The 20,915-nt window shown below is 38.8% G+C and overlaps 1 protein-coding gene and 2 pseudogenes across 1 annotated transcript; all 3 read left to right on the top strand.

Moving 5' to 3' along the window:
- The first annotated feature begins 1,652 nt into the window (after positions 1 to 1,652).
- On the top strand, positions 1,653 to 8,150 carry LOC131537465 (tripartite motif-containing protein 16-like). Its single transcript, XM_058770921.1, has 7 exons — positions 1,653 to 1,722; positions 3,424 to 4,004; positions 4,200 to 4,295; positions 4,388 to 4,621; positions 5,960 to 6,107; positions 6,201 to 6,260; positions 6,388 to 8,150. The coding sequence occupies exons 2-7, from the start codon at positions 3,447 to 3,449 to the stop codon at positions 6,993 to 6,995; spliced, it is 1,704 nt and encodes a 567-aa protein (XP_058626904.1). The 5' UTR covers positions 1,653 to 1,722; positions 3,424 to 3,446; the 3' UTR covers positions 6,996 to 8,150.
- Positions 8,151 to 8,661: 511 nt separating this feature from the next.
- On the top strand, positions 8,662 to 12,303 carry LOC131537296 (E3 ubiquitin/ISG15 ligase TRIM25-like; annotated as a pseudogene).
- A 6,439-nt stretch (positions 12,304 to 18,742) lies between these two features.
- LOC131536076 (uncharacterized) lies at positions 18,743 to 20,678 on the top strand (annotated as a pseudogene).
- The last annotated feature ends 237 nt before the right edge of the window (positions 20,679 to 20,915 follow it).

Raw genomic sequence — 20,915 nt, 5'->3', positions numbered from 1 at the left:
ATATTCAATAAGCCAAGCTTTATCATGTGTTTATCTGTATTATATCGTTTTTTTATTTGTTGAACATCAATTAAATTGTTACTATTACTTTGGTTTGGATGTTTTCTGTATTTTCTAGTTCGGGGAACATACAGTCTCTATAGAGTGATATCTAGGTGAAAAAGTTTCTATGTGCTGAGAGTTAACTGACTTCGGTGACGTGAGGCGGCTAGCAGACGATCGGTTTAGCCAGTCTAGGTACACTATGTTACTTTTGGAGAACTTGATCAAGCACAGTTCAGTGAAAGCCTTTGTCTTTAAGGATATATTTTGGGCTGAGAAACATTCTCATGGCTCCACTGTACGTGAGTAAGAATGAGTGTTATTGTTACCGGTCTCAAACAGGGACATTATGATTGTAAAGGAGAAGTCAAAAACCCCTAATTAACTTTATATTTATATCGAAGCTATTACAATAATTAATCAATTCATTTAAAAAAAAAAAACTTATATTATAAAACATATATTAATGTGTTTGGTCCCTATTTAAGGACACACTAGTGTAAGCTGTGTCAGTGTACAGATGTAAACGATATTCGTAGCACGATGAACATTTTTTTATATATAATCAACAATAGGCTACTACTGTTTGCTGTCAAATCTTGTGGCAAGTAAGTTTAATGTGTCATTAGTACTGGTCAAAGAAAACATTGTTGGAAACTGAATTTCTTCTGTCTCTAGTTGGTTGACATCCTCTGAACTCTTACTCTCATCTGCAAACTGCTTTCTCCTTCTTTTGTGGCTGACTGAAAACCCCTTGGGGACATCCATAGCTTCTGCAATGAGGGAGGCTTCTGTCAAAAGATTTTCCTATGAGTTACGCAAAACTTCTGTCTCTTCTTTCAGTGTCTGTATGTTGTCTATTTCAACTTCCATTGAAATTTTCCCTGATTGCAGAATTGCATTTTTTGTTTTCAATGGACTGCAGGATTTTCTCCAAGTACTATTTTAGACTGGCCTTTGATCTAGCTTAATTGGTTAAACTGCACTTAAGACAAGGCAGGTTTATTTATATAGCACATTTCATACACAGTGGTAATTCAAAGTGCTTTACAAAAAAGGAAGTGAAAAAGTAATTTAAAAAAAAGTCACAACAATAAAAACAAGCAATTAAAAAATAATCATAAAAACAAGATAAAAATTGATTTAAGAAGAATTTAAAACAGTTAAGAATAGAAAATGATTATACATAGTGCAATCAGTTCGGACGTAGCACAGTGCTCATTTAACAAATGCACAGCTAAACAGATGAGTTTTGAGTCTGGATTTAAATGTGGCTAATGTTTTAGCACATCTGATCTCTTCTGGAAGCTGGTTCCACCTGCGGGCGGCATAAAAGCTAAACTCATCAACTCAATTTTTAAGTCAGTTGAATGTAATTTAATTTGAAATGACTTAAATAGCCAAGTTAATTGTATTTAAAAATGTAAGACAGCAACTTTTTTTTTTTTTACCATCGAGTCGACCATATGGGATACATTAATTTTTACTTTTCTTTCTCTTACAGTTTCATATAACTCTCTGCTTTGAGACATTTTGGTTACGCACTCACTGAAACCAGAAGTCTTTGAAGTCAAGAAAAATGAAACCTATTTCCCACTAGTGATTCAAACTCTGTAATAGAGCCACACCGTTATTCTTTAAGGGCAAGTCAAATCATATTGGAGTTGTACTTCTATCAAGGTAGGAAGTTAATAAGATCCAAAATAATGACTTTATCATGTTGTCTGCTTTTAATAAGAAATCGTAAATGATGTATTATGCATCTGTGTATACAGAACATTTATATTCCTGTAACTTGTAGGCTACTGGACTGTGTTTCTCAAAAACATCGTAAGCTAAGTTGACCGTAGAGTCGATGCTGTTGGGAAACCCTTGAATGAACTGCTCGTATAAAAATCTTCCCGGTCTACTAACATTTGTGACCCTCTCTGTGAAATCCAGGCTAAAGTCTCAAAATCTAATTATGAGATAACAAGCATCAAAGTTGGATTTCAACCATTAATTTCACTATAATTTCAATTTTGACATGGCCTTACTTAGTCAGTATTAAATATATGAAGGTTAAACTTTCACAGAATGTTCTTTACCTTATGAAGGATGATTTTTTTGTAGAAAACAGTAAAGCACAAAAAAAGGACTTTAGCTGGGTTTTCACAGAGAGGGTCATATTTGTTATGATCATCCCATTACAATGCTAACTTTCATTAACTCTACAAAAGATAAATGCAGTATACCAGCTAAAAGGGAAGCATTCACATGACTGGAAAGAAAGCAAGGCTTCATTTTTTGGTGATCGCATGATTCTCTGAAAACATGTGATTTTCAGCTCTTTATGAGCAACAATGGAAGTTAGACGTAAGTGAAAGTGAAACCCATACAAAAAAAAAAAAAAAAAAGAAGAAGAAGAAAAAATAAAGTGGCTTTAGAATTTACCTTTGTAGATTCATGATATAGCCTACCCTGTTATAGATATGCATTGAAATACAAGTGCTCACACAACAAATAAGGCAGGAAAAGGACATCTGGAAATGGTATTCGATGAGATATCCTACTCTTTGACCACTTTGACTCTATTCATTTCCTTTATTTTCTGCACTCCTCGGCTAATAAGGAATGTAGAATTTGGTTCATTTATATAATTGTTTCAAAGCGGGTTTACAGAAAGATAATGTTATGTCTATAATGGCTTAATGCTTTAGAGCAGCCCTTACGATTATGGAATAACTACAATAACTTTTCTTTTTTTTTAAATTCGTAGTAAAATCATGGTTAATTTTCACAAGGGAGTTGTAGGGCTGGACAGTATGACAATGATATACTGCTTGAGATCTAGCTATATTCTATTTATATAATAAAAAATAAAAAAGGCTAGACCAGGCAATGCGCAGCCCTAAGCGCTTGTCTCAGGAGAAGCGTGAAAGCAGATTCGAATTTAGCGAATTTATTTATTTATTTGTGATGTGCTGAAGAATCTAATCACACCAGTTCAGGGACCAGCCTAGATCACACAGTGATCATACATGTCAAAGGGTTAATAATCATTTGAAACTTAGCAAACTGGCAGCTCCAGTAGTAATGAAAAGATTTATCTTGAGCTGTTATGAACACTATGTAGAAAGGTTACTTATACAAATTAATAATCAGTTAAAAAGGAATGTATACCTGTATTATGCTGTACACCGTGGACCAGCGGTTTGTAAAATGGATGGATGGATGATTCAGCTGGGCGCAGGAATTCACTCGCTCGTATTCCCAAGCTTCTCTCATATTATTTTTGATTAGATGTAAAATCTTGGTAGTATCCATGCTTTGACTTAAATGTGAAATAAGACATTTGACAAATAGCATTGCTTTTCTTACCAAAATCTTATTACAAAACAGAAATATAAATTCACTGCAAAGAAATGGCGGAATCTGCATCGAGTCGGTTTGTGGATCAGTTCAGCTGTCCGGTCTGTTTGGATGGACTGAAGGAGCCGGTGACGATTCCCTGTGGACACAGTTACTGTATGAGCTGTATTACTGACTGCTGGGGCCAGAAGGAGCAGGGGCCGCCGTACCGCTGTCCTCAATGCAGAGAGAGCTTCAGTCAGAGACCTCTACTGAAGAAGAACACTCTGATAGCTGAGATGATGGAGACGCTGCAGAAGACGTCCCTACAAACGGCTGCCGGGGATTGTGATGTTTGCACTGAAGAGAAGAACAGAGCTGTGAAATCCTGTCTGCAGTGCTTGGCCTCCTTCTGTCAAACTCACCTGCAGCCTCACTATCAATCTCCTGCGTTTATGAAGCACAAACTAGTCGAAGCCTCCAGAAACATTCAGGAGAACATCTGCCTCAGTCATGGGAAACTTCTGGAGATGTACTGTCAGGATGACCATCAATGCATTTGTTGTTTGTGTACTGATAATCATAAAGGACACAGTGTGGTGTCTGTGGATTCAGAATGGACTAGTAAAAAGGTAATATCAACAATAATAAAAAATAAAAAAATGCATGAACTATTTTAATAGTAATTGTTAGTGTTGTTGTTATTAATTTGTATTATCTTGCTTTTATTTAGACAGTCATTTCAGTTCACCTGGATTCACCAGTATGGAAAGGGGTCTATTTTTGTGTATTACTGTTTTATTAATTTTGTATGTTAATGTCCTCAGGAAGAGTTAAAGGAGACAGAGGTGTCGTGTCAAAAGCTGATCCAGGAGCGAGAGAGAGGTCAGCGGGAACTCAGTCAAGCTGTGAAGCTTCTTACAGTAGGTTTCTTTATGTCTTGACAAAAATTGCTTACATTAATTGCATTTATTTTGGTTAATGTGCCAAAATCACATCTTTCCATCTCCAACAGAGTTCAGCACTAGAGACCATGGATGACTTTGAGAAAATCTTCACTGAGCTCATCTGCTCTCTTGAGAAGAAACGCTCTGAGATTAAAGAGCAGATCAGAGCTCAGGAGAAAACTGAGATAGATCGAGCAGAGGAACATCGCAAACATCTGGATCAAGAACTGAAGGAACTCAGAAAAAGACAAAGCATGATTGAGAAGCTTCTGATTAGTGATGACAAGATCCACTGTCTGAAGGTAATAAAAGTTATTTCTGTGCCTGTGAATTTTTCCATGAATTTAACAATTTTCAATGAGATACACTGGAAATTAATTCTCTTGTTTTTTTTTTAACCAAATTTTCACTTGTGTCTCACCCATTTTTGTAGGGAATTACCCTATAAACCTTTATTCCTTTCATTGACTTTTAAATACTATGGAGTTTCCCATTCAGATGCAAAATTTCTGGGAGGAGAGTATTAAAATGAATCATGCAACTTGATTTAGTAACGTTTGCGCTCGTCAAATTACTGGTATTTGCACCGTAATTTAAAAAAGCATGGCTTTAAGCAGGCGCTAATTTGCGCTGCTCTTGGTAGATTGTTGTGCTGGCCATTATGGAAATGATCTGGCTGCAACTGTGTGCTTTAATGTGCGCACTGTCAATAAATCACATGCAGAATTTTCTAGAGAAATGCTGAATTTTCCAGAGATGGCCTCTGTCCATACTCATGCCCATGGTTTCCATGCCAGAACTCAAAGACGAACATCACTACTGACCCAAAAGCACAAGAAAAGCCAGCTCCAATTTGCTCAAAGAAGTTTTGGGATTCTGTTCTGTGGAGAGCTGAGACAAAACTAGAACTTTTCTCTATGGATCAGTAGTATGTCTGTAGGAAGAAGAATGAAGCATACGCTGAAAAGAACACATCCTCTGGCACTGGAAACCTGTAGTGTGTGGAAGGCAAGATGGATTTATTTAATTATCAGGAAATGCAAAAGAAGTCTTGGAAGATTCTAGTGACCATCACAGTCACCTGACTTGAACCTGTTAGAAAATCTCTGGTGGGATTTGAAGAAAGCGGTTGCAGCATGTAAACCCAAGAATATTACTGTACTGGAGGCCATTGCTCCTGAGGAATGGGCTACGATTCCTCAGGAATGCTGGCAGAAGCTGGTGTCTGCCTATGTATCTGATTTGCAGCAGGTCATAACAGCAAAAGGGTGCTCTACTAAGTACTAAAGATGCTTGCCATGAAGGGGTTGAATAATTTAGAGAATGCAGAAGTCATTAAAAGTTGCATTTTCAGTTGAATTTGGGTAAACCACTTGAAACATTCGCTGTGTTGAGCGATTTCAATTACTTTTGTTTGATTTGTTCATTGCAAACAGCTGAAAGTCTGTACATTTTGCCAATGAACCTGATTTGCAACGGGGTTGAATAATTTTGATTGCAACTGTATATCCCCAAACACTGCACCACCATCACAGCCCTAGTCATTTCATCACTGTATACTATGTTTCTATAATCACTGTTTCACTTTTTTTTTTAGTTTATTTTACATAACAAGAAGTACTGTATTTTTCTCATTTCAGAGCTGCCAGTCTGTGTGTGTTTTACCCACATTTGAAACCAGCATCATTCAACACACTCACCTGTTTTTTAAAGACATTTCAATCTCAATGTTTAAGGAGGTTTTGGAGGATGTCTGTCAACAACAAACAGCCAGAATATCCAGAGAAGGTCTGAATATTTTGATATGTTATATTGCCATTCATACTCTGTAGGGTTAAACCAACAAATTAACCATACACTTGTTTTGTTTTGTCTCTTCAGTGTCAAATGTCTATGTTACAAACCCTCCAGAACCAAAGACCCAAAATGATTTCTTGCAATGTAAGTGTAATTAAGGTTTCTTGAAAGGAAACAGTTATTAACTGATAAGTATCAGTGTTACGGTGTGACCATTGGAACCAAAGTGTACTTTGTTCAACATTTGATTTTTTTGTCCATTTCTCCTCAGATTTCTATGAGCTTCACTTGGATCTAAACACTGCACACAGAAATCTCGAACTGTCAGAAGACAACAGGAAAATAGTATCTTCAGATGAAGCTCAGCAATATCCAGATCAACCAGAACGGTTTAATGAGCGTCCCTATATTTTGTCTAGAGACGGTTTGTATGGTCGCTTTTACTGGGAGGTGGAGTGCAGTGGGGACGAATGGGCTGTAGGAGTTTGTTACTTAGGAATTAGACGTAAAGGAAGCACTGATGACTGTGCACTTGGCTTCAACAAAATGTCATGGAGACTGGGTTATTATCTGAAGAAATTCAGTTTCATTCATGCTCAAGAAAAAGTCCCAATCCCTGTGGTCTCTAGAATAGGAGTGTATCTGGATCACACGGCAGGAAGTCTGTCCTTCTACAGCATCTCTAACACAATGACTCTCCTTCACAGAGTCAAGACCACTTTCACTGAACCCTTATACCCTGCGTTTAAGGTTGGAGCCGGTTCATCTGCCAGGATCATAGATCTGAAAAAAGACCAAGTATCCACCTTATTTTGCAATGCCCAAGAAAGCTGTCTTTATGAACGTGTGAGATTTTCTCTTGAAGGGACTTTCTACTGAAATTAAAATAATATGATAACAATTAAAAGTTTCCAATATAAAGCAGTATAACAGGTTGATTTTGTACAGGAAAAATAACTGGAATGCCCGAAGCCAAACATTCAAGTTACAAATGGCAGCGCCCACTCTCTCCTGAAAAATAAGGTGGATAAAAAATGTAAAAAAATTATGCAAAAGGTCAGTAGAGTGTAGCACAGGGTAAATTCCCACCGCTTTTTCTACATTAAATCGCTTCTCAAAACATTTATTAAATGGTTATGCTCTCATTAATCATGATTTTATAATTCAAATGTTTTTGAGGTAATTTGTTTAGATAACAGTGATTTATACATTTATGCTGGATGTTTTAGATTTGTGCGTGTGTGTGTGTGTGTGTGTGTGAAGAGTTCATTTGCAAAAACAGATAACTCCGTTTTTAACAATTCTCAGAAATCATGTTTTTTTCCTTGTGCATTCCAATTAATCTCAATCAAACTGCAGTTGGGTTATTTTGACTAGGTTAAACAATAACTAAAACAAACAGCTAACTAACACAATAAAACACAATAAAAACATCTTAACATAAAAAAAAACATGATTTTTGAAAATGATAAAAAACGGAGCTATCTGCTTTTGCAAATAATGTTGATATGTTGATTTAGATTTGAATGATGGTTCTTTTCATATTACAGTGAAATGTGATTTTTAAACCCTTAACTTTACCCCTCATTGGAATTGGTGCAGAAAACCCTCAGTCCCATAGTTTTGCTTGTGTTTTTTTTTTTTTTTTTTTTTTTTAATAATTTAATTTTAATATTATTATAATTGATATATAATCATTTGTTTATGCTAAATTTCACAACACGGAGGCCAATTAAATTCAGTCATTTTAATTTCAGTTCACAGTCTGTTATTTTTATGACATTCCTTCAGCTAAAAATATTGTGTAGTTAATACAGAACTGTACTGTATGTGTAATTCACATGTATTGCATTGACTGAGGATTTAATCCAGTATTTTCCATTCAAAAATATATCAAATGTATTTTTCATATTCTGCAGAAATGTCAGCTATGATCAATTCAAGATAATCTGCTTTCATGATTTGCAATCGTGTTTTTTGAGCCTATAAATAAAATATTGTATATGTTTTAAGTTTAATAATAGCAGTTCAATAATGCCCTCTAATCGTTTACATAAAAAAAAAATGAAAATAAAATAATAATAAATATTTTGTTTCTCTTTCTCTTTGTGTTTCATCATCACTCTCATCTTTGAGACACGCCCATTTTGTTGACGCACTGAAAACCAGGAAGTAGGCTTTTTAAATGTAAACTAAACCAACGAAACTCATTTCCTCACCACACGTGTGATTTCAGCTGCTGTAATAGATCCGCTACACTGTTGGGGCAAAGCTGTAAAGCAAATAACATTTGAGTTGTATTTCTGTCGAGGTAAGGACTTCATAAGATCCGAAAATAATGACTTTCTCACGCTGTCTGCGGGAAATCGCATATGTTTTAGTTTATAAGTGTGTACAGATCGTTCTATTGACAGCACAAGGCAACAGTGTTTGCAGCCTGCAGTTGATAAACAGAAATATATTTTTTTCCTTAACATTGTGATTGTGCTTCTTTTAAAGTATTTTTGGTTAGATACTTTGGTTAGAGATAGTATGCATACTTTCACTTAAGTGAAATATGACATTTGACAAATAACATTGCTTTTCTTGCCAAAATCTTATTACAAAACAGAAATATAAATTCACTGCAAAGAAATGGCGGAATCTGCATCGAGTCGGTTTGTGGATCAGTTCAGCTGTCCGGTCTGTTTGGATGGACTGAAGGAGCCGGTGACGATTCCCTGTGGACACAGTTACTGTATGAGCTGTATTACTGACTGCTGGGGCCAGAAGGAGCAGGGGCCGCCGTACCGCTGTCCTCAATGCAGAGAGAGCTTCAGTCAGAGACCTCTACTGAAGAAGAACACTCTGATAGCTGAGATGATGGAGACGCTGCAGAAGACGTCCCTACAAACGGCTGCCGGGGACTGTGATGTTTGCACTGAAGAGAAGAACAGAGCTGTGAAATCCTGTCTGCAGTGCTTGGCCTCCTTCTGTCAAACTCACCTGCAGCCTCACTATCAGTCTCCTGCGTTTATGAAGCACAAACTAGTCGAAGCCTCCAGAAACATTCAGGAGAACATCTGCCTCAGTCATGGGAAACTTCTGGAGATGTACTGTCAGGATGACCATCAATGCATTTGTTGTTTGTGTACTGATAATCATAAAGGACACAGTGTGGTGTCTGTGGATTCAGAATGGACTAGTAAAAAGGTAATATCAACAATAATAGTAATAAAAAAAAAAAAATGCATTATTTTATTGCATATATTTATAGTCAGCTATATGGGTAGGTGGGACAGAGCCCAAATATTAATCCAAAACATAGACCTCTATATAAACTGAATCAATAATAAATTGTAAATGTGTTCAGCATTCTGCAGAAAATATTTTTCTGAGTTTTTAGACCTTTTTAAGTCGTACAGTGAGAAGGATATATTAAAATTTAGCACATGGCTTCGGCAGGCATGTATTATGATGTACTATGTATTAGACATGTATATTATGTTAACATCCTCAGGAAGAGTTGACGGAGATAAAGGAGACGTGCCACAAACTGATCCAGGAGCGAGAGAGAAGTCAGCAGGAACTCAGTGAAGCTGTGAAGCTTCTTACAGTATGTTTCTTTATCTGTTCTTTAGTTGTAAAGTTTGTTTCACACACAAAAGTAGACATATTTAAATTCAATAAAAGTAGACAATGGTGACCAATGGGTTTTGAGCTCCAAAAATTGATATAAAAAGCGTTTATAAGAATAGTCACATAGATTTGACAATGTTCTTATTGAGACTTCTGTCCATTTTGGAGCTTGACAGCCACTAATTTACTGTCTATATTGTTTTGAGTCTCAACAATGATCTGCATGACTCTGACAGAGTTCAGCGCTAGAGACCATGGAGGAAGTTGAGAAGGTCTTCACTGAGCTCATTTACACTCTTGAGAAGAAACGTTTAGAGATTAAATAGCAGATCAGAGCTCAGGAGAAGACTGAGATAGATCGAGCAGAGGAACTTCACAAACATCTGGATCAAGAACTGACAGAACTCAGAAAAAGACAAGCCGAAATCGAAAAACTTCTGATTGCTGATGATCAAGTCAATTTTCTGAGGGTAATGAATTGAAAGTCCATATAAATACTGCCATATACTGACACACTGTTTAACATTTTTAAATAGTCTCTTCTACATAACAAGCAGTGCTGTTTGTCTCGTTTCAGAGCTGTCACTCTGTGTGTGTTCAACCCACATTTGAAAACGTTCCCATCACTCAACACACTCATCTGTATTTTAAAGATGTTTCAATCTCAATATTTAATGAGGTTTTGGAGGACGTCTGTCAACAGCAAACAGCTAAAATATCACAAGAAGGTCTGAATATTTTGATATATTGTATTGCCATTCATACACTCTAGGTTTAAACCAACAAATTAATCACGTGTTTATTTTGTGTTGTCTCTTCAGTGTCAAAAGTCCGTGTTGCCAAGACCCAAAATGATTTTTTGCAATGTAAGTTCAACTGCGGTTTCCTTGAGGCAAACACTCAATAATTGATCATTATATGATCTGTTACAGTGAGACCATTTTGGAAGCAGAGTGTACTTTGTTCAACATTTGTTCTTTTTTTTCATTTCTCCTCAGATTTTTGTGAACTTCACCTGGATCCAAACACTGCAAACAACGCCCTCAAGCTGTCTGAGGACAACAGGAAAGTGTCACGTACATATAAAAACCAGCAATATCCTGATCACCCAGAGCGATTTGATAGATATGTGAATGTCATGTGTCAAGAGGGTTTGTGTGGTCGCTGTTACTGGGAGGTGGAGTGCAGCGGGAAGCAATGGGCTGTAGCAGTTTGTTACAAAGGAATTGGACGTAAAGGAAACAGTGATGACTGTAGACTTGGTAACAACAAAAAGTCCTGGAGATTCGACTACTATGTACAAAATTTCTGTTTCATACATGACAAAAAGAAAGTCTCAATCCCTGTTGACTGCTCCTCTAGAATAGGAGTGTATCTGGATCACACGGCAGGAAGTCTGTCCTTCTACAGCATCTCTGACACGATGACTCTCCTTCACAGAGTCCAGACCGCATTCACTGAACCCTTATACCCTGCGTTTTTTGCTGGAAATGGCTCATCTGTCAGGATCATAGAGGAGCAGAGTTTAAAAATGTAATTTATCAATCGGAAAATATAACATAAAATGGCATGACTGTATTTGTATTTGATACACATAAAATATTCATTTAAAGGCACAATGTGTAAGTTTCGTCGCTAGAAGTCGCGTATTCAAAACAAAAGGTGTAGCTTGATGATGCCATGATTGAGTGTCATCTTCACCTCCACAGCCAATGAAAAGGAATCTGATGGGGCTCGGGTGTAAATCGTGTTCATGGATTAGATTATTAACATGGTATGAAGCAGGGCGTGGCCAAGTGCCGTATGTGAACGAGGCCGCTGGAGCGACTGCTAATGAGAAACGAGCGTGACGCATGACTTGAAAGCAGCTGAGCTTTTATTTTGGCACAGTCGACTGCTTCCACTCCTCCTGGTCATGTGTACGTGTGGTAAAGCACTAGTGGTGGGCAGAGCGAGGCTTCGTGAAACACTGAAACAGTCGAAGCAAATGTGTCGAGGCTTCAAAACAATTGAGAGGGTGCTTGCTGCAGAGCCATATGGAAGGAGTTGGAGCTCTAGCTCCCACTCGCTGGAGGTAATGGGTGGATATAGATGCCTAACCATACTCTAACCCTACCCCTTACCCTATTGCTAAACATAACTCCACCCATTAGTTCACACAGAGGTGGAGCTGGACATAAAGAGAGGGGGAGCTGGAGGCCATTTGGCTCTGCAGTGAGCAGTACTTGGAACAATTTGACACCCGTCTCTACGGTGACACCTAGTGGTCATTTGTAAGTATTGCTCTGAAACAGCTTTGACAGAGAAGCGGTTAGGCGAGTTGACGAATTATAAAGTATGTTGTGTTAACTGATGCACCAAGTGATTTGGAGGAGTGGTTAGTGTTCTGGACTAGAATGCTGTCACCTTGGTTTTGAAGCAATAATTTATATAATTATAATGAGCATTTAAAATTTGTGTTGTTTTTGTTCTGTTATTGTAATGTGTTGAAACATCGGTCTGACATCTGAACTCTTTGTGAATAAATATGTTATTTTGGTCATGAAAAATGAGCATTAATAAAAGACATCAAGCCACAATGTCTGAGATATGGATTTTCTAAACAGTGTCTCAACACTTTGTGATCTTAATTAGATTTCATACAATGCATGCCTTGCCTAGATGGCCCAGCAGTGTCAAATGCAGGCCTAGGTACAGGGACAATGTTACCATCCTCTGCACCCTCCAAAAGGGCAGGATGAGTGCTCCTCAAATGGCTCATCATGGATGATGTATTATTACAGTAGGCTAGCTGCCTATCACACATACATCTCACTTTATTTTGTGTTTCCAAATGGAAATACTCCCACACCACAGATGCACGGCATCTCTTGCGTGGAGCTTTTATTATTATGTAATCTATCAATATGAAATAATCTATGTATCAACTAGCCTATGATATCCTAACGTGCTGTGCTTGTCACTGTCTAACTTATATGAATGTATACTCTAAACCCGGATTTTGTTTTAAATAAATGTTTTTAGTTGTCTTTAATTATTCTTTCTTGTTTTAGTAAAACACGTCGCCATTACTAAATTGAATTAGTTGTTTGAAGTATTCAGTCTAAATATTGAATGCAATGATTATGTTAACTAGAGATAGCTTAATGTGTTAAGTTTTTGCAAGGGGGAGGAGCCCCATTCGAACACGCCTGCGTGAGCGTGCGATGTTTGAATATATCCTAGTAGTCGGTTGATGATGCACGCGATCCACCAATAAACACCAAAGAAGAAGAAGAGGAAGATGCATGCGATGGATTTGGAAAGCATCATGAAATGGCGAGTGTTTAAATGAGCTTCTTTCTGGGAAAATTGATTATCCAAAAGACCGGTCCGATGACAGCCCTACTGTAGTTAAAGCTAAAGTAGTCTTGTACTGATCGACGGTTTTTCCCGTCGGTTCACAGCTATAATGCTAATATTTAAATTTGTGTTTCTTTTGGTTCATAGTTAAGATAAGTGTTTCTGCATGTTCAGTTTAGCTGTAAAAGTCAAAAATCAGTATCTCAAAATATTAGAATATTTACAGAAATTTACAGTTTCAATAAATGACCATCCCTACAGTATAAATTCCGGGTATCTCGTTCTTTGAAACTACAATAATGGAGAAGACTGCTGTAGAACCTGGTCGAAAAGAACGCACCCACACATGTGTAACTTAAAAAAACACATTCCACTGGAAACTAATCTAACTTCATCAGCTCGTAAAATGAGCAAATGACCAACACAACACTAGCGTCCGGCCATACTCCCCTTTTCACCTCGAGAGACTCGTAAAACATGATAAGGTGAGGATGAAGGCCCGCGCTACATCTGTTCGGAGTTTAACAACCCATAATTACTCCTTTGGAGAAGCTCCAGAACCGAGCGTTCGCGATACGGCGACCCCGCTAACATAAAATACCTTTCCGATAAACAAAATCTGACTGACTTACGACTTCGTCTCAGCAAAGAAGATCACCAGAGACAGCAACGTGAGACTCCTCATGACCTCACGACCTCAGCTCTGGTTTCCTGCCTTCCAAAGGAATGTGCCTTTCTCTTCTTCTTTCCAAAAGGGAAAGAACACCCAACATTGTATGAACAAAGGATCTTCCAGACAGGACTTCTGCTATTAAAAAGCAATATACTCAAGAGACGATATTTGTATATGAATGTGGTATTTTGTTTCATATATCTGACTGTAGTTATCAGAACTCAGTATATTTTAATCTGTGACTTAAACCATTTGGTAGGTAAAATTATAGGTATTCAATATATATAACTATCTCATGTTTGGTATTAGATTTCACGTTATGATGAGTCCAGTACATTGAAATAGATGAATGTTGACTTTTACCCTCATAAGGTATGATTATAACACTTTGTAGAAATATGCTAGGATATTGTGGCTTAGGTGACATATTTATGAGCAGATAATGTATGCACAAAGTTTTAGTCGTGTGGGGCGGGGCTCCACCCTACACAGACCTTATGATTGGGTCAGACAGTGACTAGGATGGACTTAATTCTGTCCGATAAAACAGACACCCCAACTTTGAACCAAGAGCTCAGACCAAAACAAAGAACGGGGTGAAACAACTGGTGATTGCAAGAGACTTGGCTGAAAGTCTGGGCTTTGCCCCCTGATCGTGCTGTGGAACATCTGGCTGATCATCAAAAGACTTCAACCACTTGCCACGTCTGACCAAAGAAACTTGCAAGCGGCTGCATAAGAGAACTTCAAAACTCGCTATTCGCGCGCTGCCAGAGAGTCATCAAATCCGAAGGAGGAATCCCGAGTGACGTCACGCGACAACAACACGTCAGCAGGAAAAGTCCTGGGTCCCCTTTCAGCAACCCTTCAAGAAGTACAGCCTTCAATTCAATGCACGCTAAGTAAACAAACAAATCTCTTATTCGCTGAAGCTGGTTGAATTGAATGAATCGTTAAAAGATAACAATAACTGAGTCTTCCGTTTGTGACGTCCCCATAAGGTCGTCCTTATTTCTCAAGAAAAGAGAATATTTAACTTCCTTCAAACTGCTTTGATCTTGCCATAATATGTGTATGTGTGTGTATGTGTTTTGGTTACTTGTATTGTGCCTTAGAATAGTAAATAAACGCTTGATTCATTTTTAATGAATAGTCTGGTGCCTTGATTTTCAAATCGTTAAACTATTTGCCATAGATCGTGTTACTGTTGCTCAGGCAAAATTTCCCAATTAATTCTGTATTCTTATCAGTAATAAGAAGCATTGCTGAATGTATACTTTATTAATACTCGCTGGACGAGTTGTTAATAAGGTATAAATTATACAGTTTTGATTAATATCAATTAATCAGATCAAAACCGAATTTCTAAGATTTGGTTCCCTAAAGCTAAAATTTATAAATGAAGGATAAAACCTTTCATAACGTTACATAAATGGTGGAGAATGCGGGCATTAGTTTGATTTGAAAATTCATAAAACCAGGAATATTGCTGTATTTTGCCTGTTTTTAACCGGAAAAGAATAGTGGAGATACAGAGAGACAGCGTTTGTTTGTTGTTCTTGTGGTGCATGCTTAGTTGTGGTACAAGACACGAGGCGTTTGAATGGAACAGCAACGTTAGTTGTTTAAAAGAAAATTAACTGCAGTAATTAATTTGTCTAAGGCGCTCTGCGCAGATATAAGAAAAAAAATAAGCGTGTTCCTTATTTTTATTGAATGGAATAGCAACTTTAGTTGTTTAAAAGGAAAATTAACTGCAGTAATTAATTCGTCTGTTGAGACAGAATTAAGTCGCTCCACACGGAGTATAGGAAAGAATAAGCGTGTTCCTTATTTTATTCCTGATAAGGCCTTCAATAGTTTCGATCTGCATTGCGGAATCCGATGTGGAAACGATTAAACTATAGTTTGATGACAGTTAACTTAGCTACTTAATAGTCTCAAACAATTTTAATTCACTGAAACCGTGAATTTAAAACGCGACACTCAGAAGAGTAGCGAACGCGTAATTATTGATCCTGATCAAACAGATGAAATTGTGTGATAAAAAAATCCACTGTTGCCTGTGAAAACAGATCAGAAGTAACGTCACGAAGTCCGCTGTGGCCTCGTAGCGTTATGGTATTAATTGCAGTAAATCTGTATATTAAGTACCTCATTCAAAGGAGTGAGACACACTTGCACCGCCGTGTGTGAAGATACTGTGTATAAACTCACAACCTGTGCGTCACGATAGTGACAGCTCTGGCCGAGAAGGGTCATAATAATTAATCTGTGGATTAATTTACCTCGCTCTAAATGAGTTGAGTTATTCAGCGCTAAACAGAAACAAAATTCTTCATAGTGCTTTTGGTGTGTTCAGAACAGAGCTAGCTCGAATAGACAAGCCTAGTTTGAAATTCACTGGCCAGAGTGGGCGTGTTACTGACAGCCTTGGACGGAAGTCCTCCAAGGTTCGTTTCCGGAAAACTTCCAGTGCGTGGGCTCCGCCCCAGCGCCATTTTGGAGTTTGTGTAAACAAGTAGCGTAGCGAAAAGCTAGCTAATAAGTTTGCATTGAAGCATAGGCAAAGCTAGTAGCATTGGAAGCTAGCGATGAGCACGTAGCATTCGGGAGCCTGTAGGTTTGAATGCAGTGTGTTGCAATGTTGATGTGACTTAACGTTTACAGCTGTATGCTAAGCTTTGCATATAATTTATATCTCTCTTTCACTTTCCTACCTGTTATTGCTCGCCACCCCTTTAAAATAACTTTAACAAATACAAACTTAGTAGAACCCTCTCGTTGCACTGCGGTTAATTATCATAGGAAATTAGTAGCGGTCTCACCTGTGGTTCAATAAACATTTGTGTAAAAGTTTTTTTTACGGGTATCAGTTTGATAACGGAGTATATTAGGAAGTAATTATGGGATGTGGCCTCATTACTTTGATAATACAGTGATTAAATAAATTATGAACTGTCCATATGATTTTTAACGATATCAGTTGATGCGTGCTTGGTCAAGCATTTGAAATTTTAATTGAATGTCAGAATTAATTACAAATTTGAAATTGGTCTCATTTCATTAAATAATTTCAGCTCTGTTCCCACCTAGCAACGTAGTCACGGATTAAGTTAATCGTGGGGCTTTGATAATTTGACAATAACATTAAGAACTTAATCATTGACTATCAAAGTGTTTAATTCTTTGGCCTGAAAATTTTAATTTTCTTTAGAAGTAATTAGGATTGTACAGATTAAATTGTTCTTGTGACCTTCATGAAACAAGGAAGTGTTAATAACTTGTTATAGGGACCCAAATTCAATTCAAGATTGGTAATTTGATTTCATAATCAATCCCAAATTTGAAAGTTTAATTTCATTTCATTAAATAATTTCAGTTATTGCTCCCACATAGACTGATTAACATAATTATAAGTGCTTTTTTTTAATTTGATGAATTATAAATTGTTCTTATGAAGTGGTAAGGGCATCAGTGAATGCTCTAAATCTACAATCATTGGGAAACCGAGATTGATAATTTAATTTCATAATTAATTACGAGTCTGAAAACTCTAATTCAATTTAAATAATTAATTACAGTTTCTGTTTCCAGATTAATGAAATGTCAATTGCTCTGATAATTTGAATGACAACCATCCTGGGATTTTAATAATCAATTATCATTATTGCTCTGAAATTTTAATTTCCTCAAATTCTGAATTGGGCTTCCTATTTCAATGATACATTAGTGAACAATTTTAATCCTAATCATCCTACCAGTTTTAATGATAACATCATTAAATATAATTAGAAACCACAATTTCTAATTTGAAACTCTAAATTAATTCGCAGTCAAGTTCGGGTCCTACTTGATTAGCCTGATTTTCTTTCCTTCAGTTATTTATTAACTCAGCTAAAACTTTATGGGTTACGCGTGGTTTAAGCTTAATAATAGATAGTGCTCCACCTAGTGTTTGGCTGGTGAAGTGACATTGCCTCTGTGGTAGGCCCGGCCGTGGGATTCCGCTGGACAATCTAACTTCCCATCAAACCTAGGACATAAGAGCCTTAACCTCCCAATTAAGCAAAACCCCAAAAGGAAATTAGAGTTTCCTCAAAATTTAGGACAGTTGGTTTTAGCCTATTAAAACAGCAAAACCAACCCCCTAAGGGTATCAAGCCAACAGCGCCACCACGCTGATACGCTTGTCACTAATCCGAAAATTGGGAGCAACTCACTCTTTTCCCTCTTATCTGGTCTCCTTGCTACTATCTTCTAATGTGATTATTGCTACTGTTTGCTGAGATTGTGCCTGTGGGATTGTCACAAACAGAGGACCTTAACCCTTGAACAGGTATTTGTGGAACTTGAGACGACATTTCAAAACTGTTTTCCATTTAATGTCCCTCTGTGAAATCTTACCCTGCCAGGCTAAACAGATCACCTAGACGATAGACGTCGAAAACCTTAAGCGTTGTGATGTCAATCTGATATTAAGGGACCAGTGCTGTCATTGTTATTGTTTTCCTTCACGCTGAGAAAATTAATAGCAATCACAGACTTAAAATTAAAAATCCCCATTTACAATCCTCTGACTAGAAGCACCCTTCTAAATCAGACTTAACAAAAAAAAAAACAAGAGAAAATTCTGACAACAGAAAGAAGTATTTTGTTTTGGTTTATTTTGTTTTGACTTTCCTTACAGAAAAAGGGGAAGCATCCAAGTATAACCCTGTTCCTTGCTCTGTTGGTGTTCTTCTTTCCTTTCTCTGTTCTTCAGCTGTGTGACCTGTGTGTGTGTGTGTTCAATTTTCCCCCACAGAGGCTACAAATTAGAAGCACGCCCCCAGAGGACCACAGTCACAGAGAACCACACTCAACATTAGCATACACTTTACATTGCACTCTTACACCCCTGTTTGCTTTGTTGGTTTGTTTTGTTTTGTTTTGTTTTCTCTTCAAGGTCTGTGTCAGTCGCGGTTCGAGATCACCCTCATTTCGCCAAAGCATGTCTCGCACAACCGAACATGTTGGCCACTGGGAAGACCTGGAAACATGGCTCAGGGTGGCGACAGACAGCCTCCTCCCTAAGGCTGCTGAAACACTCAAATCCCAGACACAGAACCAGCTGGACGACAACATAACAAGCCTCATGGCACAAGACCCAAGTCAAAGCTACAATCACAAAGAATTAGCCAAGATCACCGGCTCCTTAAGTCATACACTCATCGCCACCCTCAAATTGAGCGACAAGCACGCTGCACAGCTCCAGCAGGAGTTAACACGCGCACAACGACGCATTGAGCAGCTGGAACTGGAAGCTCAGGAACGACGGGAAAGGCCGGATGAGGTGGAACAAGGCGCTGAGGAGGAGATCAATGAGCTAAAGGAAACCCTAGTAGCTAACACCCAAGAAATGGAACAGGTCAAGGCAGACTACGCTGATCGTTGTAACAAGCTACAGTATGCAGAACAGCTACTGGGAAAAGCAAGGGCTGACTTCAGGGATAAAAACAACAGAATCAAAGCCCTTGAAACTCACCTGGATGAGTCAAGAAACGAGATCAGCCGCCTAATACAGCAGCTTGACGACCTCAAAGAGGAATCCGACAGTTTCCAAGAGGAACTCAAGCACGCTTACGAACTGCGCCGTGAGCCGTCGAGGACACGACGTGCACCGACCTCACCCCTGCCGAGCAGGACCGGGTCACCTGTTCCTGGAGTGACACGTGAGCAAAAGGTTGAGGGGGTGGTGTTGAAACATTCACCAGCTCCCTTTGAAGAACTTCATGTCACAGCAAGGCCAAAAGAACCTGCCGCAACCAGCCACAGATCGTCGCATGGCTTGGACCTGAAAGACCTTGACAAGCTCGCCAGAAACATTGGCAAGTTCACCCCCAGCGTGCCAAATAGCCAAAATGTCCAAGCTTACCTCCAAGATATCGATTTCCATCTGGAAATGCGACCTAACGTTACGGACAAAGATAGACTCTATTTACTCCGAACGACCTCCAGTCCTGAAGTTCGCTGCTTCCTGGACAGGCAGCCTGCTCACATAAAGACTGACTACCAACGGCTCCGAGAAGCCCTCATTAAAGAGTTTTCCGATCCTGACTCCGAACAAGGCTTAGTGGCTGCCCTGGAGACAAGACAAGGACGTCACGAACCTCCTCAAGCCTACTACAGCCGACTCAGACGAGCATACTTCGGAACTCGCAATGAACCTGACATGGAAGATGATTTGAACTTCAAAACTCTCTTCCTGAGAAACCTCCATCCCGGAGTAAGCCACCATCTTGGCGTTCTTGCATGTCCACGAACAATGAATGCTCAGCAGTTGCGAGAATTGGCACAGAAGGCCTACGGCAAACAAAAGATGGCCTCAGAAAAGGGCTCCAAAATCCAGCAGTTCTTGACTTCACACTCAAAGTCAAGGGCTGGCTCTAGAGGGCACCCAACGCCAAAACTCTGCCAAGCCGCCACCCAGAGAGTGGAATGCACCGTCCAACAAAGAACGAGACTCCCACGCTGGTACCCGATCTAAACAGAGGTACGAACGCTGGGATGGAACTTGTGGACGTCAACGCTCACCGGGACAGAACTGGGAGAAGTCATGGGACCAAGCAAGGCCTCAGGAGAATCAATGGGAGAGATCGTGGGACCAGCCAAGCTCATCCGGAAACTCAAGAGGAAAAGCTCATGGGAACTGATGGAAACTCCAAGGAAAACGACAAACTCACTCTGGAGCAACCAGCCCAAGGAATCGACGAAAGAAGTCACAAAGATCCCAAGCTGACCGAGCTCAAACTGAATCCACACGAGAACAAAAGTCACCACCGTGTTTCGATTCACAAGAGTTCATGAAAATGATGATGCAGGAGTTCTTCCAACGAAAGGAGGAGGATCGGAAGTGGGAAAAGAAAGAGAAACCAGAGTCAGCCTGACTAGCGGCCGGAGGAGAAGGCAGCGACCAGCTGACCCAACCAGATCGCAGCAGCGTCCAACAAACACCTGCTGACGAATCCCATCAAGTTCCTGAAAGTGCTGTCTTGGTGGTCTGCCACTCCTCCGACGAACATAACACCAATCCTGACATCCTAACAATCTCCTCCCACACTCCAGTCCCTCAACTCCTAGGCGATCTCATTGAGAAAGGTATAGCAAAAAGTTTTACCTATCCA

The sequence above is a fragment of the Onychostoma macrolepis genome, chromosome 03 (genome assembly GCF_012432095.1).
Source record: "Onychostoma macrolepis isolate SWU-2019 chromosome 03, ASM1243209v1, whole genome shotgun sequence".
Lineage (NCBI taxonomy): Eukaryota > Metazoa > Chordata > Actinopteri > Cypriniformes > Cyprinidae > Onychostoma > Onychostoma macrolepis.
The sequence above is the reverse complement of the archived record's forward strand: the minus strand, read 5'-3'. Positions and strand labels throughout refer to the sequence as shown.

Bases quoted from the DNA above. Each gene is read 5' to 3' on its own strand.
- LOC131537465 (XM_058770921.1), top strand. From the start codon at position 3,447: ATGGCGGAATCTGCATCGAGTCGGTTTGTGGATCAGTTCAGCTGTCCG. The intron at 4,005-4,199 runs GTAATATCAACA...TAATGTCCTCAG, and splicing joins CAGAATGGACTAGTAAAAAG to GAAGAGTTAAAGGAGACAGA. The intron at 4,622-5,959 runs GTAATAAAAGTT...TTCTCATTTCAG, and splicing joins ACAAGATCCACTGTCTGAAG to AGCTGCCAGTCTGTGTGTGT.